A 13,115-nucleotide genomic window follows, 5' to 3' on the forward strand; every position below is an offset into this window, starting at 1 on the left:
GATGTGTGATCTAGCCCAGAACCCTGGGGAAAGGGGCGGAGGGGGGTCACATCACCTCAATTGTCCCTGACCTCCCTGTACCTGACTCCTGCAAAACTGGGGAATGTCTTCCATTCCCATGCACACTCCTTGCCACCTTTTAAGCTCACAGCCGTCTATCTTGAAACCCACGTCCTTAGGGACCCAACACCTTAAAGATCAGTTCTTTACATGTCACTGTACCCCTAAGCCCAAGCTTCCAAAAAAGAGGAGTGGGGGAGAAAAAGAATTTCTGTGAAGAAATTTGAATTCAATAATTTATTTTCCTTATAGTGACGGCAATGGGAGTAAATACACGAGATCTTTTTATTAATAAAACAAAAAAGATGAAAAACAGAAGCAACAAATGAAAACCATAATGCTTATGATACATCAGCCAGAAATGGGTCAGAAAACCCAGTTCTAAACAAAGTTGCTGGTGTCATGGAGTTTTATTGCATTCAACAAGGGAAAGGTAGACGGTGGAATGAAAAAGATCCATGAGGCTCCTGACAGGAAAATTTTATAGGGGCTCCAATCCTCAACCGGGGACTCCTCTTGTTACTTCCTTTGGAGAAGATGGAGGGGCAGGAAGAATTCTCCTTTATGACCTCGTGACTTCTTAGGAGACAGATCAGTCCAGGCAGATACAGAGCTGAGAGTCTTTGTATCCCTACAGGCCACTTGCTGGTGCCCCATCTTTGTGTTCGAGAAATGCAGAAGCCTCAGGGGAGATGCAGAATCACAAGATGAATGGCTGCCTGAGGCCCAAAGGCATTGCGGGGAAGGGAACTATCCCAGTTCATCAGGGTCCATTGCATTCTGAGAATATCATGCATCAGCTCAACTGTCTTTGGAGGGGGCTGGGTGACTGAGTTATGGCTCTGACTCCTCTCTGGGGGTGGAGAGTGAAGATGACAAAGAGGGCCATCTGTCCCCTGAGAGACACAGTAGCAGTTAAGATGGACAGAAAAGAACAGAAAACAACTCCAACTGGGAAAAGGTTTGAGAAGGGGCAGGGGAGGAAGTATGCTAGGGGCATACTTCCGGGGAGTGGAGGAGGCATCCCCATGTGAGACTTCCATTCTCTAGAGATGATGAGGGTTAACCCAAGTAGAGGTATTCCCTTCTGCTGGGACTAAAACCTCCGGGATGGCTAGACATGAAGAAAGGAAATTTAACACAGGGAGTGAACCTTACACCCTTGGCTCATCTGTCCAGCCTCCAGAACTGACCACACCCCCACTGAAGGGTTCTGGCCCTAGGAGGGATGTGAGGTCCGGGTGAAGAGCAGCAGCAGTCAAACAGCTTCACCCAGGATTCAACACTATGGCCATCTCTAGTGGGGGTAGGTGGAGTGAGGGAAGAGATCAGAGTAGTCAACCCTCAACACAGACCTCCAATTCCCTAAATAATCACAGGAGTCCTCATAGGTCCCACCGCCACAAGCTGCCAGTCCACCAACCACTCTCCACCCCACCTGGGTAAGACTGGCCATATCCCAGTGTATGTGTGCATGCTGGCACCCACATCTGTAGTGTCTTGAAAATCTTCCATCCCAGGGCCTATTGGGAAGGAAGCATGCCACAACGAGTTCTATAAAGTTATCAGCAAAATTCAGATACTCTTAGCTCATCCCACACAGCAAAGTGCATCCAGAGTAAGTTGCTTGAGCCAGGTCCATCTGTCCAGTCAGGTCTTGAAGATGGCCAACAACCCCCTTCCCCCAGCTCCTCCTCTGTTATGGAAACAACAGGACATTTTACAAAGATCAAGGCACTTGGGAGAGAGTCAACAGTAAACACTCTAATGAAGCAAGCAACTTGGTGGGGAAGGGAAAGAGGGAAGGGAGAGAAGGGAAGGAAGGGGAGGGAAAACAATCAATCGGTATTTCTGAGGGCCAGGAAGAGCCTACTCAACAAGATGGAGTTATTTGGATGGAAGGAGCCTGTAGCCTGAAGTTAGCAAAAGAGGAAGAGAAGTTAGTGGCCAGAACATTCACAGTTCCCCCATGCCTCTCAGGCCCCCACCACCTGAAACATAGGGCAGCAGTCACCATGAAGTCAGGCAGTTTCCTAGGCAAAGATGTTGGTAATAAAATCCAGGAATCGCTTAGCATACTGCTCAGGGTGGACAGTAGAGATCTCTGCCCCCGCCTGTGAGAGGAAGGTGTGGAACAGGGTGTCAGTCCCCACAGCCCTCCCCTGCTCCCTGCCCTCCCCTTCTTCCCACTCCCAAACATTTCCATACCCAGCCCTTCATCCTTCTGCCACCCCACTGCTCTGGCACAAGAGGCTCTTGAATAGTCAAGACAGGAAAGGAAAGGCTTCAGGGAACCCTCACCCCATGCTTGACAGTTTTGGCTGCGTGAGCTGCTTTCTTCTTGGCATCATACTGTGTCAGGATGTCAATGAGGCCCATGAAATATACCTCCTTCTGAGGGGCCCCTGGGGAGAGAGACCAGCGATGAAGACCAAGTATAGCTCCAATTCCCTCCCCCCAGGAACCAGTCAGATTTCTTCTGAAAAGCTAACCAGCCTCTCCATCCACCACCCTGGTCTCTGTTCCCCAGGGACTACCCTCCCTGCCCTTAAAATTTCCAGACTCTCTCTCACCCTCAGCACTCCGGATGGCGTAGACATCGATGAAGGATTCAAACTCTCCAGGGCCCAAGGGCCGGTGGGAATGGACGTAGCCGCCGATACCCTCAGGGGAAGTGCCATAGGAGCCCACCGGTGCAGGAGGTCCAGTAAGGCCACAGTCCCCATCCCCCTCTGACTCCTCCTCCCGCACCGGCCCGTCCTCCTCCGGCTCAGAGCCCCGTGTGATGTCGTGGATGCCCAGAAGGAGGCTGTAGTCCATGATCTTCAGCTGCACTAGGAACTGAGACCCCACTGGCAGGTCAGAAGCCCCAGGTGTCTCTCTCCATTCCCATGTACCACCCTTATACCTCCCTGACTATCCAGGGCCCTCCTGGGGAAAGGAAGTGTAAAAACGGAGGGTTGGGAGCATACCATTGCCCTTTATTGCCTAAATGTCCTGGTATCTCAGATCAGTGTTTTTTAAAGAATTCTTTTAAGATCATTCTTTCAGTTCATACCAGCCACCCCCTCCAAAGGTCACCTCTAGAAGGTTTTCATGAAAGTGAAAGTTGCTCAGTCTTGTCCAACTTTTTGGGGCTCCACAGACTATACAGTCCATGGAATTCTCTAGGCCACAATACTGGAGTGGGTAGCCCATTCCCCGGAGAAGGCAATGGCACCCCACTCCAGTACTCTTGCCTGGAAAATCCCATGGGCAGAGGAGCCTGGTAGGCTGCAGTCCATGGGGTCGCTAAGAGTCAGACACGACTGAGCGACTTCACTTTCACTTTTTACTTTCATGCACTGGAGAAGGAAATGGCAACCCACTCCGGTGTTCTTGCCTGGAGATTCCCAGGGACGGCGGAGCCTGGTGGGCTGCTGTCTATGGGGTCGCAGAGTCGCACATGACTGAAGCGACTAAGCAGCAGCAGCAGCCCGTTCCCTTCTCCAGGGGACCTTCTCAACCCAGGGATTGAACCCAGGTCTCCCACATTGCAGGTGGATTCTTTACCAGCTGAGCCACAAGGTAAGCCCAAGAATACTGGAGTGGGTAGCCTATCCCTTCTCCAGTGGATCTTCCAACCTAGGAGTCAAACCAGGGTGTTCTGCTTGCAGGCAGATTCTTTACCAACTGAGCTATCAGGGAAGCCCAAATCCCCTATAGGCAGAGAGCCCCAAGGGAAGGGGATGAGTTCCCTCATATTGTAAATGGATAGCTGCCCAGGGGGAAGCAAAAAAGCGAAGCAATGTCATTTCCCAGGGCACCCCAATCATCACCTCCACATCTCTCTTTAGCTTCTCTAGAAAGATTTTCTTCTCCTCTTCACCAATATAAACTTTCTGGTTCTTGTTGAGAAAGTCCATATCCTTAAGGGTGGGCAGTTCCTTAACCTGAGAACAGGCAAAGGGACATCCTGGGAATACAGTCCTCCCCTACCATCTCAGCCAGTGAACCCTGCTCTATGTAGGGCTCAGTCTCGCGCTCCGGGGCCCCTGGGGGAGAGGTTTACCACCCCTCTCACCTGACTTTACACTGGGAGGCTGCCCAGAGTCTGTTCTTACCTCCAGTGGTGCCCCCAGACTTAGTCACTGCAGCTGTATCCCAAATCACACCCCACTACTTTCTACCTAGGGTTTTCAGTTCACGTATTCCATTCTGACTTTTCTTTCTTCTTCTTAAGCAAAGACAGCTGGCTTGAATGAAAGCTCAGAATGGGAGGTGGTCGGTGAGCATTTTGCTCTTGATGTCTGGCATTTTCACCCATTCCCAAACCCAAGACAGTGACAAAAAGGCCCTTCCCACTGCCCCTTCCAGAAAGTCCCTGGATCAGGAAAAGTTTACATTTCTCTTCTTTTTTGGTGGTTTAAGATAAGAATTAATATCCAAAGATCCCTACCTCTATATCCTAAGAAGATCACTTTCACCTGCCCTCCCCCACCCCTCACACCCTGTCATCTAGAATTATGTCACCTTCTCCTTATCGCTGGCTTCCCGGGACACTAGGGAGCCCTGTGGAGAGATCCAAAGACCAAGTCAGCAAAGGGGCTAAAGCAAGGGTCGGAACCTACCTCCTAAGACAAGTCCTCAAACCCACAGCCTTCTTTCCTTTAAAATGAATCATCCAGTGCCCTCCCTGGCCTTTCCCCCTGCTCAGGCCATCAGGCGCCTCCCCTTCGGCACTCGCCTCCTCTCCTTACCTTGAGGTCATACTTCCTGTGCACAGGAAGACGGTGGCTAAACATGTTGCGCATCACGAGCATGTAGCTGTCTTCATTGTCCACGCTAACCCGGTACATCCCCAGGAACTGGGGCAGCAATGTGTTGCCATGACACTTCACAATATACTGGGGTAGGAGGGAGGGAGGAAGCAGGAGAGATGAACAGCTCAGGGATGGGAATTCAAATGCTCCTATTCCATAGGGAGCCAGAAAACTTCACATAGACAGGTTACAGAAGCTCAGAAGTGGTGTGGGGCTTTCTGAAGAAGCCCCAGGTTATCCATGCAGTTTCTGAATCCTCATCTCCTCTGATTTATCCCAGATGTATAATATCTCTTAAAGTGCCTTCTCTCCTTTGATCTTTATCATTCTTTGAGATGGGGAAGGTAGGTGCTGTTATCCTTGTTTTTGACCCTCTTTATTCATAGAACCAAGAATAGAAATTACATCAACGGAATGATTTTACCTAGGCTAATATTTCTTGGTGGGCTAGATTCCCACAATAAAAACGTTTACATGATGGCCTATAATTTGGATTCCTAAAAAAATCCCCTTTTAAGTGCTACCATCTGTGTTGCTGCCTTGCTCTTCATAGCCAACCTTCTCAGAAAATTAGTCAGCTATCAGTCCATTTTCTCTCATTCATACCTCAAACCAATGAAATCAGATTATACGCTCATTTCTCCTCGGAAATTTCTCTACTCTTCACTGCCTCAAATCCCTCAGTTGCCAACTCAAACAGGCATCTTGTCATTGTCATATTTCAACTGGCTGGTACTTGATACTACTGACCAGCCTGAGCTCCCATCACACCACTCCTGTCTGTCCACAAATCCTACGTGGAATGAAGTAGGGCATAAATCACTAAAAGCATCCGATAGCTCCAGCCAAGAAGACCCAAATGTGGTGCTGGCCCTTGGGCCTTCAGCCTCAGCCTCACCGGTCACATGAGGGTAGGAGCTCTCTAGATCTGTCCCCTGGCAGGGACTTCTGGGGCAGCGCTGGGGACCGAGGCCTGGGGGAAGGAGGAAAAAAACAACCACAACAGAGTCTCTGGGCAGCAGTGACCATGTGGCCTTACTTGGTCCCCATCTCCCCTCCTCTTTTCCTTCCTTGGGGTCGTGGTTGTGGGTTTAGAGCACCTGGGTAGTCTAGTAACTGGGAGGAGCAGAAGAAAAGGTTTTTGCTCCTTTAAACCTGATGGGGAAAGCCACTGTATTTGGAAAATGCTGTATATGTTGGGGACTGCCTGTATTTGGAAGATTTATTAAATCTTAGTATCCTATTCTCAACCTCCAAGGTGTATTGATAAATTACTAGTCTGTATTTTTTAAAGCTTAAAACTTTTTTTATGTGCATTTCACGTCAACTTTTTTATAGAGCTATATCAAAAACAACAAACCTGACCTCACATCACAGTGTACTCGGAGAGGAGCATTCTGTTATTTTTACAAGGCAGGAGTTAGTGGAGCTGTTGAATTAAACTTGGCAATCACGTTTAAAAAAAAAAAAAGCATCCCTTAGTCTCTTTTATGGACTCTACTTGCCCAAGGTTCTGTCCTCAACCTTATTTCACTCTACACTTCCATAATCTTATCTATATTCACGGTGTTAAGTACCATCTGCTGCTGCTGCTCAGTCGCTTCAGTTGTGTCCGACTCTTGTGCGACCCCATAGGCGGCAGCCCACCAGGCTCCCCAGTCCCTGGGATTCTCCAGGCAAGAACCCTGGAGTGGGTTGCCATTTCCTTCACCAATGCATGAAAGTGAAAAGTGAAAGTGAAGTCGCTCAGTCCTGTCCGACTCTTAGCGACCCTGCAGACTGCAGCCTACCAGGCTCCTCCGTCCATGGGATTTTCCAGGCAAGAGTACTGGAGTGGGGTGCCATTGCCTTCTCCTAAGTACCATCTACTCACCTGTAACTCTGAAATCTAGACTAGAAAGAAATCTAAAATTAGAAAGAGATCGGATTCTTTCTCCCAAATTCCATACCCCAACCACTCATAGGACATTTGTATCCCGACGAACTGTAGAAACCAGAAACTCAACATGCCTAAATCAGAACTGTCTTCCTCCAAAGACCTGTTTCTCTTCCTGCTTCCCAACTGGGCAGGAATTCCCAGGACTTTGGAGCCCCTTTGCCTTAATTCCTGAAGTTCTCCCAAAGGTCTTCCTTTCCACCTCCACTACCATCATCCTTCCAGGCCCGTGTCATTTCTCACCTGGACTATAACACTTATCTCCTCACTGGTACCTCCACTCTCAGTACTTCCCCTCTATAATCCATTCTGACACAGGGCTATTTCTAAATGATATATACATCACTCCCCCGCAAACGACCTTTCAGGATAAAACCCAAACTCTCTGTGTGGCTTATAAAGCCCTCACCACCTGGCTCCTGCCTAACTGTCCTACAATACCTCATCCTGGTCACACTGAATTTCTTGCAGTTCTGCAACATCAAGCTCATTCATGGCTCTGTGCCTTTACAAGTGCTGCTTTCCTTTGCCTAGCGTGCTCTCTTTCATCATGTCCAATGCCTGGTCCCTACCAGTCACGCATGAATCAACTCCTACGATACTCCCTCTAAAAACTCTCCTTGAGCCTACCAGGTGCACCTCTTGCCCCGGCTGAGCTGGGATGCTCTTCCTCTACCCACCCAGAGCATTCCCTACATACCTCCACTGCCTGCACACATCGTGCTGTGTGTTTAACTAATGCTAACTTACCAGTCTCTGCCATTAGAACAAGAGATCCTCAATGGCCACAGCCATTTCATTTACCTCTTTCTTTACTGTCTGACGTAGGACCTAATAACAACAGACATGGGTTAGCTGTTGAATAACCCAAAACACTTTTGTTTTTGCTAGTACTCTTGCCTGGAAAACCTCATGGGCGGAGGAGCCTGGTAGGCTGCACTCTATGGGGTCACTAAGAGTCAGACATGACTGAGCGACTTCACTTTCACGCATTGGAGAAGGAAATGGCAACCCACTCCAGTGTTCTTGCCTGGAGAATCCCAGGGACGGGGAGCCTGGTGGGCTGCCGTCTATGGGGTCGCACAGAGTCGGACACGACTGAAGTGACTTAGCAGCAGCAGCACTGATTTGGATGAGATTTTCCTTCAGTAGAAAGATATTCAGGTCTTTTTTATTCCCAAAATATTCCAGAAACTTCATATTCCAAATTCATCTGCTCAGACAGAATAGCTTCCCTAATCTCTCTTAGGGCTGGTTATGATCATGGCTTCTTCCCTCCAATCTATCCCAATGGTATACTCACCGTGGTTTTCTCCCCAAACTGCATTTATTCCTGATGGTACATTTGATGTTGGCACTTCGTCTAATTCTAACTTAGTCTGAAATTTATACTTTGCTATTCACGTATCCTTTTTGTATCTATCAATTCACAGCGGCTTTAGATTAGAAGCACCAAATGAGAAGGAACATGTCTAAACTCTTATTTAATCAAACACAAATAGGTATGCGAAGCCTCTCTTTTTGAAATGCCTTGTTTTTCAAAAAAAATTATGTTGAGTGCTATAGGCTATAGGCTATAGGGAGGAAGAGGGACAGGAAGTCTCCCAGGTGCTCTGAAGCTGAGCTACGAGTAGGGAGGGAACGGGAAGAATGAGGCTGAGAGAGGTCTGACCTGGTGGTAGTTGGACAGGTTGCTATGCATGTCAGCAATGTCCTCACTGGATACTTCTTTGATGACCAGAGTCCGATCATAGGAGATAAGGAAGCGACCATCACTGCCTTCACTTTCAGTTGGGGGACTTCGGGTAAGAGATACCTAGGGACACAGAAGGGGCTAGGAGCTCTTTTCCTCCCCCTTTATATACAGATGCATAGGACAGTGGTCAACTGAACACATCTGAAAGTAGATAAAACCTTGGCATGAGAGGATGAAAAAAAGTTCTAAATCCAGTGTCCATATATAGACTGAATGAAATGAGCAGCAAAATTTTTAATGCATCTACATTTCTCCCCAAGGACAGGCTTTATACCTTTCTTCAGATTTTTGAAGATGCCTGACCACAAGATAGTAATGACCACAAAAAGGTAAAGAATACCTGTGAAGGTCCTCATTTCTCCAAACATTACTGTCCCAAGGATTCCCCTTGTTAGGGAGAAAGGCCTACCCTTTCCCCAAGATGGACACTCACCAAGTAATCCTGGTCATCAATACCAAATCGATCACGCAGGTTCCTGAAGACTTGGGGACAATATTCCTTGAACTTGAAATGACTGGGCAGATTTTCCCTGCAACAGGGATTTTCAAGATAAGAAAACAAAGTAACAATATTATCTTACATTTATAAAGGGCTTGACAGTTTATAAAACACCTTCACACATATTATCTTATTTGATTCTCACAGAAGCCATATGAGGTCTTTTATAAGTGTGTTATTCTCGTTTTATAGAAACGGAGACTGGCTTAGGGTGGCTGAGTGACGTGCTTAAACCACATGACTGGTAAGTGGCTTAAGTAGAGCCAGGATCTACTGCCCATCCAAACAGCAGCATTTCCCAAATCTCAAGAAAGTCAGAGACATCCTTAAATCAGCAATAGGTTTTGAATGGTACCTTCTGATACTAGGAGGGCTTATAGGATTCAGATATATCTTTCGGGGAGTACCTCTCAGAAGCTAATGGTAATGACAACTAAATGTATTTACGCTGTGGAATTTTCAGCTAGAGGAGAGGCAAACTAGTACACATAGATAAGTGTGTAGGGAACACTGGAAATTATTTTAGTGGTTTCTTTAAAAAAATACTGAATTTCTGCATTGGGAAGAAGTTTAAGCAATAAAGCGAGAACTTGTAAGTTGCCTTCTAAATCTAAAACTTTCAACTCATTCAACCTTAACTTTTAAAATGATTTCTTCTCTTTTCTAGGAAGGCTGACAAGAGAAGGGCAGGGATTCCCACATACCTGTGGAAAAGGTGATTGTTGACCTTGATCTTGGAGCTAGCCTTAAAGTCATCTGGCAGCAGCATCACCGGGGGAGGCACCTGGCTGAGCTCATTGATCTGATCAGTCAGAATAAGAATGGGAAGGCAGTGAGGAGGAGTATGGAGAGCTACTTATATACTGTGTCTGGGAAAGAGTCAGAAAAGGGTCACTGGAAGGACTGCTGCTGAAGCTGAAGCTCCAATATTTTGGTCATCTGATGCAAACAGACGACTCATTGGAAAAGTCCCTCAGGCTGGGAAAGACTGAGGGCAGAGGGAGAAAAGGGCATCTGGGGCTAGATGGCATCACTGATGCAAAGAATATGAACATGGGCAAACTCTGGGAGATGATGGACAGGGAGGCCTGGCGTGCTGCAGTCCATGAGGTCGCAGAGTCGGACACAACTGGGCGACTAAACAACAACCACCTCATTCCTTTAAATACCCTGGTTACGCATATGCCTGACTAAGGTGAGTATATGCTGTCTTCTGCTGCCCAGCGAGGCCTGCAGCAAGCAACCCTCACACACGGCCCCTCACACTCCCACCCCCGTGGAACTTCAGGCTCACAACAGTCATTTTATATTAGGCAAACTCTGTAAGCAACTCTGGATTATTTTTAAAGCTGTGAGAAATTCTAGAAAAAAAAAAAAGAAAAAACCCTCAGCAGACTCAAGACATTCAAGACAAACAGTTCCATGCTCCACTGGAAACAAAACAAAAGATGTTTTCAAAGTACAGAGAGTTAATGGGACTCTGAGGGGTCAACAGCAGCAAGAACAAAATGTCCATATCCTGAAGGAGGCATCTTCTTACAAACAGGATCTGTTCTTCCAGACCACTCTGCCCCAGTTCTCTGAGTAGGTCCCCACCTGCCTGCATATAAGGTAAGAGAAAAACAGCTGATTTCTGAGGGAATGTGGGCAGGTAGAGGATATGAGCTCGTTTGTTCACTAAAGTAAAGCCAACCCACAGCCCAAAGCATGCAAGCACCACATGCTCTCCTCAGCCCCAAGAATCAGCAGTCTGCTAATATCAGAGTGGAAAGGGAGTTCCTGTACCAAGAAATGCTCAGGAGATGTGCTTTCTCCCCAGTGACTAATAAGGGTGCTGCAGTATCTTTGACGCAGTCCACTTAGCAGTCAGTCCACTTCTCACTTGACTCTAACTGCTGATTTATATGAGCTCCCCACCTGGGCTGTGAGCTCTCCTAAGGACCAGTTCTCATCATCTACATCTCTCAAGCGACTAGCACAATGTCTGGCACACAGTGGTCCCCAAGTGTTTATTAACTGAATAAATGGATGCCTTACCTTTTCTTACTTGATTATTTAACAGAAATTCAGTCTAACCTAAATCCCATACGCTGCCATGAAAAACCAGCTCCTCTCATTCTCAGTAGAAAAAGATAGAACATATTCCTCCAGAAAAAAAAGAAGCCACTAGAGATTTCCAGCCTAAAATTCTTCATGGCCCCCTCCTCGCCACCTGCTGTTAAGCAGGCTGACTCATCACTAGGACATATGTTCAAGGAATTTCTCCATTCCAGACCCTTTAAGTAAATGTGTGCTGGCTGGAGGTGGGGTGTTGGGACTAAAGTAGACATATCTAGGGAAGCTGAGGCAGGTCTTCTGTGTAATTTCCCCAGTCTTTACCAAAGGAAAACCCTCCTTCTCAAGCTTCCCAAAGGGATGGATGGGAAGAAAGGAAGCCCTGCCTCCATTAGCTTTGCCCATACCAAGTGGTATAGACTGAATACTCTCCGATAAGACATTACCACCCAGGGACCTGGGGACCACAAATGCAAAAGGGAGCTGATAGACTCCATATAACTTCCTAAGCCCCAAACTAAGAATGACAAAAACTGTATTCTTCCCCATCCCCTTCCATCTCCACAACACTATATGATGGCTATAATACAACACTCCATATGACTATAATGTTTCAAGGAAATTGAATTTTTAAAATTTTGGTGTCACATTCAAGATCACTGCACTCCTCCCACTCCAGCCATGAGAGAAGGGAGGGCAATGGCTGTGCTTTCTTCACTTGAGGTATCTTCAGGAACCAGAGATGCGCTGGCCTCTCTGGTCTCCTCCTGATTCCCAAGGCTACCGTCTACGCAGCCCCCTGATTCTAAAGTTCACCACCATAATGTCCACCAGAACTCCTGAGCCAACTCTTCATTCAAAGATGACCCTCAGTAACACCAAATAACATTACTCCAGCCAGCAACAAGGTGCAGGTAAGACCAAAGGCTTATACACATTAAGGGCTGACTGAGTGCAACCACTAGGCTCAGGGCAGGGTAGCCTCCCTGAAATGCTGTACCTCTGGAAGGGAAAGGGACATACAGGATTAGAAGATCCAGGAAGGCTGGAGCTTCCCCTCAGAGCCAAGGTTCCAAAGTCAAGGAAGGCGGCTGGAAAGCAAGGTGCAAAGGAGAGTAAACGAACAGTTACTTCCTTTCAGCTACTCTTCCCGCTCCCCTTCTACGCACACTCTCTCACCGGAGACCTCACCGCCACCAATCTATTACAGTCTCTCCCCCTAAAGTCCTTCCAGATGGAGCCAGGTCCCGGCCGGGCTCCGTGGCCTGGGGCTGAAGCTGGAACTGACTGGGAGGAGGCAGGGAGCTGGATTTCATGCGAAGAAGGAAACAGAGTGGAGGAATAAAGGGCGGAGGAAGAGACAAAGCCTACGTTAAAAAAGAAAGAAAAAAAGCTTTACAGCAAGAAGGTATGGTGCGGGAGACACCTGAGGGTAGGTGGGCAGGGACCGGGACAGCCTGGTGGAAAAGTGGCAGCGCGATGGGCTCCGGAAGCGGGAGCCTGGGAACAGACACGCCCGGAGGAGCTGAGGGGTTAGGTCAGGGCCACAGCGGGGCCGGGGCAGGGTCTCACCGAGTGGGCTACGCCCCACAGGAACACGCCCACCAGCGGATCGGCCGCCCGGAACACCTTCACCTTCTGCTGCACGAAATGCTTCTTCTTGGTTTTGGAGGCGAAGCCGAAACCCGCGCCGGGGGCCGCTGTCGCCGCCGGTACAGCGGCCGGCGGGACCGAGGAGGACGCCATAGTCTCCCGGGAACCCGGCCGAGTGGAAGCTTGAACCGTCTGCGATGCGGGTTCCCGACCCCGGAAGCGGCGCTCACCTGCGCCTCCGTCACGTGACCGGAGGCTGGCCCGCTGGCGCGTGAGCAGGGCGGGGCAGGTTGACTCCGCCCCCTGGTGGTGGCCCGCGCGCCCCGACGCGTGCGCGGTGGGTGGGCTAACCTGATGATGGGGAGTTGCGTGGAAACCTTTTCCTTTGAGGGCTGCGAGCGGTCCGCGAAGCCC

General features: G+C 48.5%; 1 protein-coding gene across 3 annotated transcripts; it reads right to left on the minus strand.

The window, feature by feature from the left end:
- Positions 1-282: 282 nt before the first annotated feature.
- Positions 283-12,903, minus strand: PIP4K2C (phosphatidylinositol-5-phosphate 4-kinase type 2 gamma). Of its 3 annotated transcripts, none has more exons than XM_052639429.1 (11): positions 12,681-12,903; positions 9,758-9,855; positions 8,988-9,084; positions 8,471-8,614; positions 4,800-4,946; positions 4,573-4,611; positions 3,879-3,992; positions 2,634-2,901; positions 2,362-2,465; positions 2,075-2,174; positions 283-1,756 (listed from the first exon to the last, which is right to left on the minus strand). In XM_052639429.1, the coding sequence occupies exons 1-10, from the start codon at positions 12,852-12,854 to the stop codon at positions 2,094-2,096; spliced, it is 1,266 nt and encodes a 421-aa protein (XP_052495389.1). In that variant the 5' UTR covers positions 12,855-12,903; the 3' UTR covers positions 283-1,756; positions 2,075-2,093. The 3 variants fall into 3 exon arrangements, with proteins under 3 accessions (XP_052495389.1, XP_052495390.1, XP_052495391.1); XM_052639430.1 differs by having other exon boundaries at positions 2,052-2,174; XM_052639431.1 differs by lacking the exon at positions 4,573-4,611.
- Positions 12,904-13,115: the final 212 nt, after the last annotated feature.

This window comes from Budorcas taxicolor, chromosome 5 (genome assembly GCF_023091745.1).
Source record: "Budorcas taxicolor isolate Tak-1 chromosome 5, Takin1.1, whole genome shotgun sequence".
Taxonomy (NCBI): domain Eukaryota; kingdom Metazoa; phylum Chordata; class Mammalia; order Artiodactyla; family Bovidae; genus Budorcas; species Budorcas taxicolor.

Bases quoted from the DNA above. Each gene is read 5' to 3' on its own strand.
- PIP4K2C (XM_052639429.1), bottom strand. From the start codon at position 12,854: ATGGCGTCCTCCTCGGTCCCGCCGGCCGCTGTACCGGCGGCGACAGCG. The intron at 9,085-9,757 runs GTATGTGGGAAT...TCCCTGTTGCAG, and splicing joins AACAATCACCTTTTCCACAG to GGAAAATCTGCCCAGTCATT. The intron at 4,947-8,470 runs GTCAGACCTCTC...CTCCTACCCCAG, and splicing joins ACCTGTCCAACTACCACCAG to TATATTGTGAAGTGTCATGG.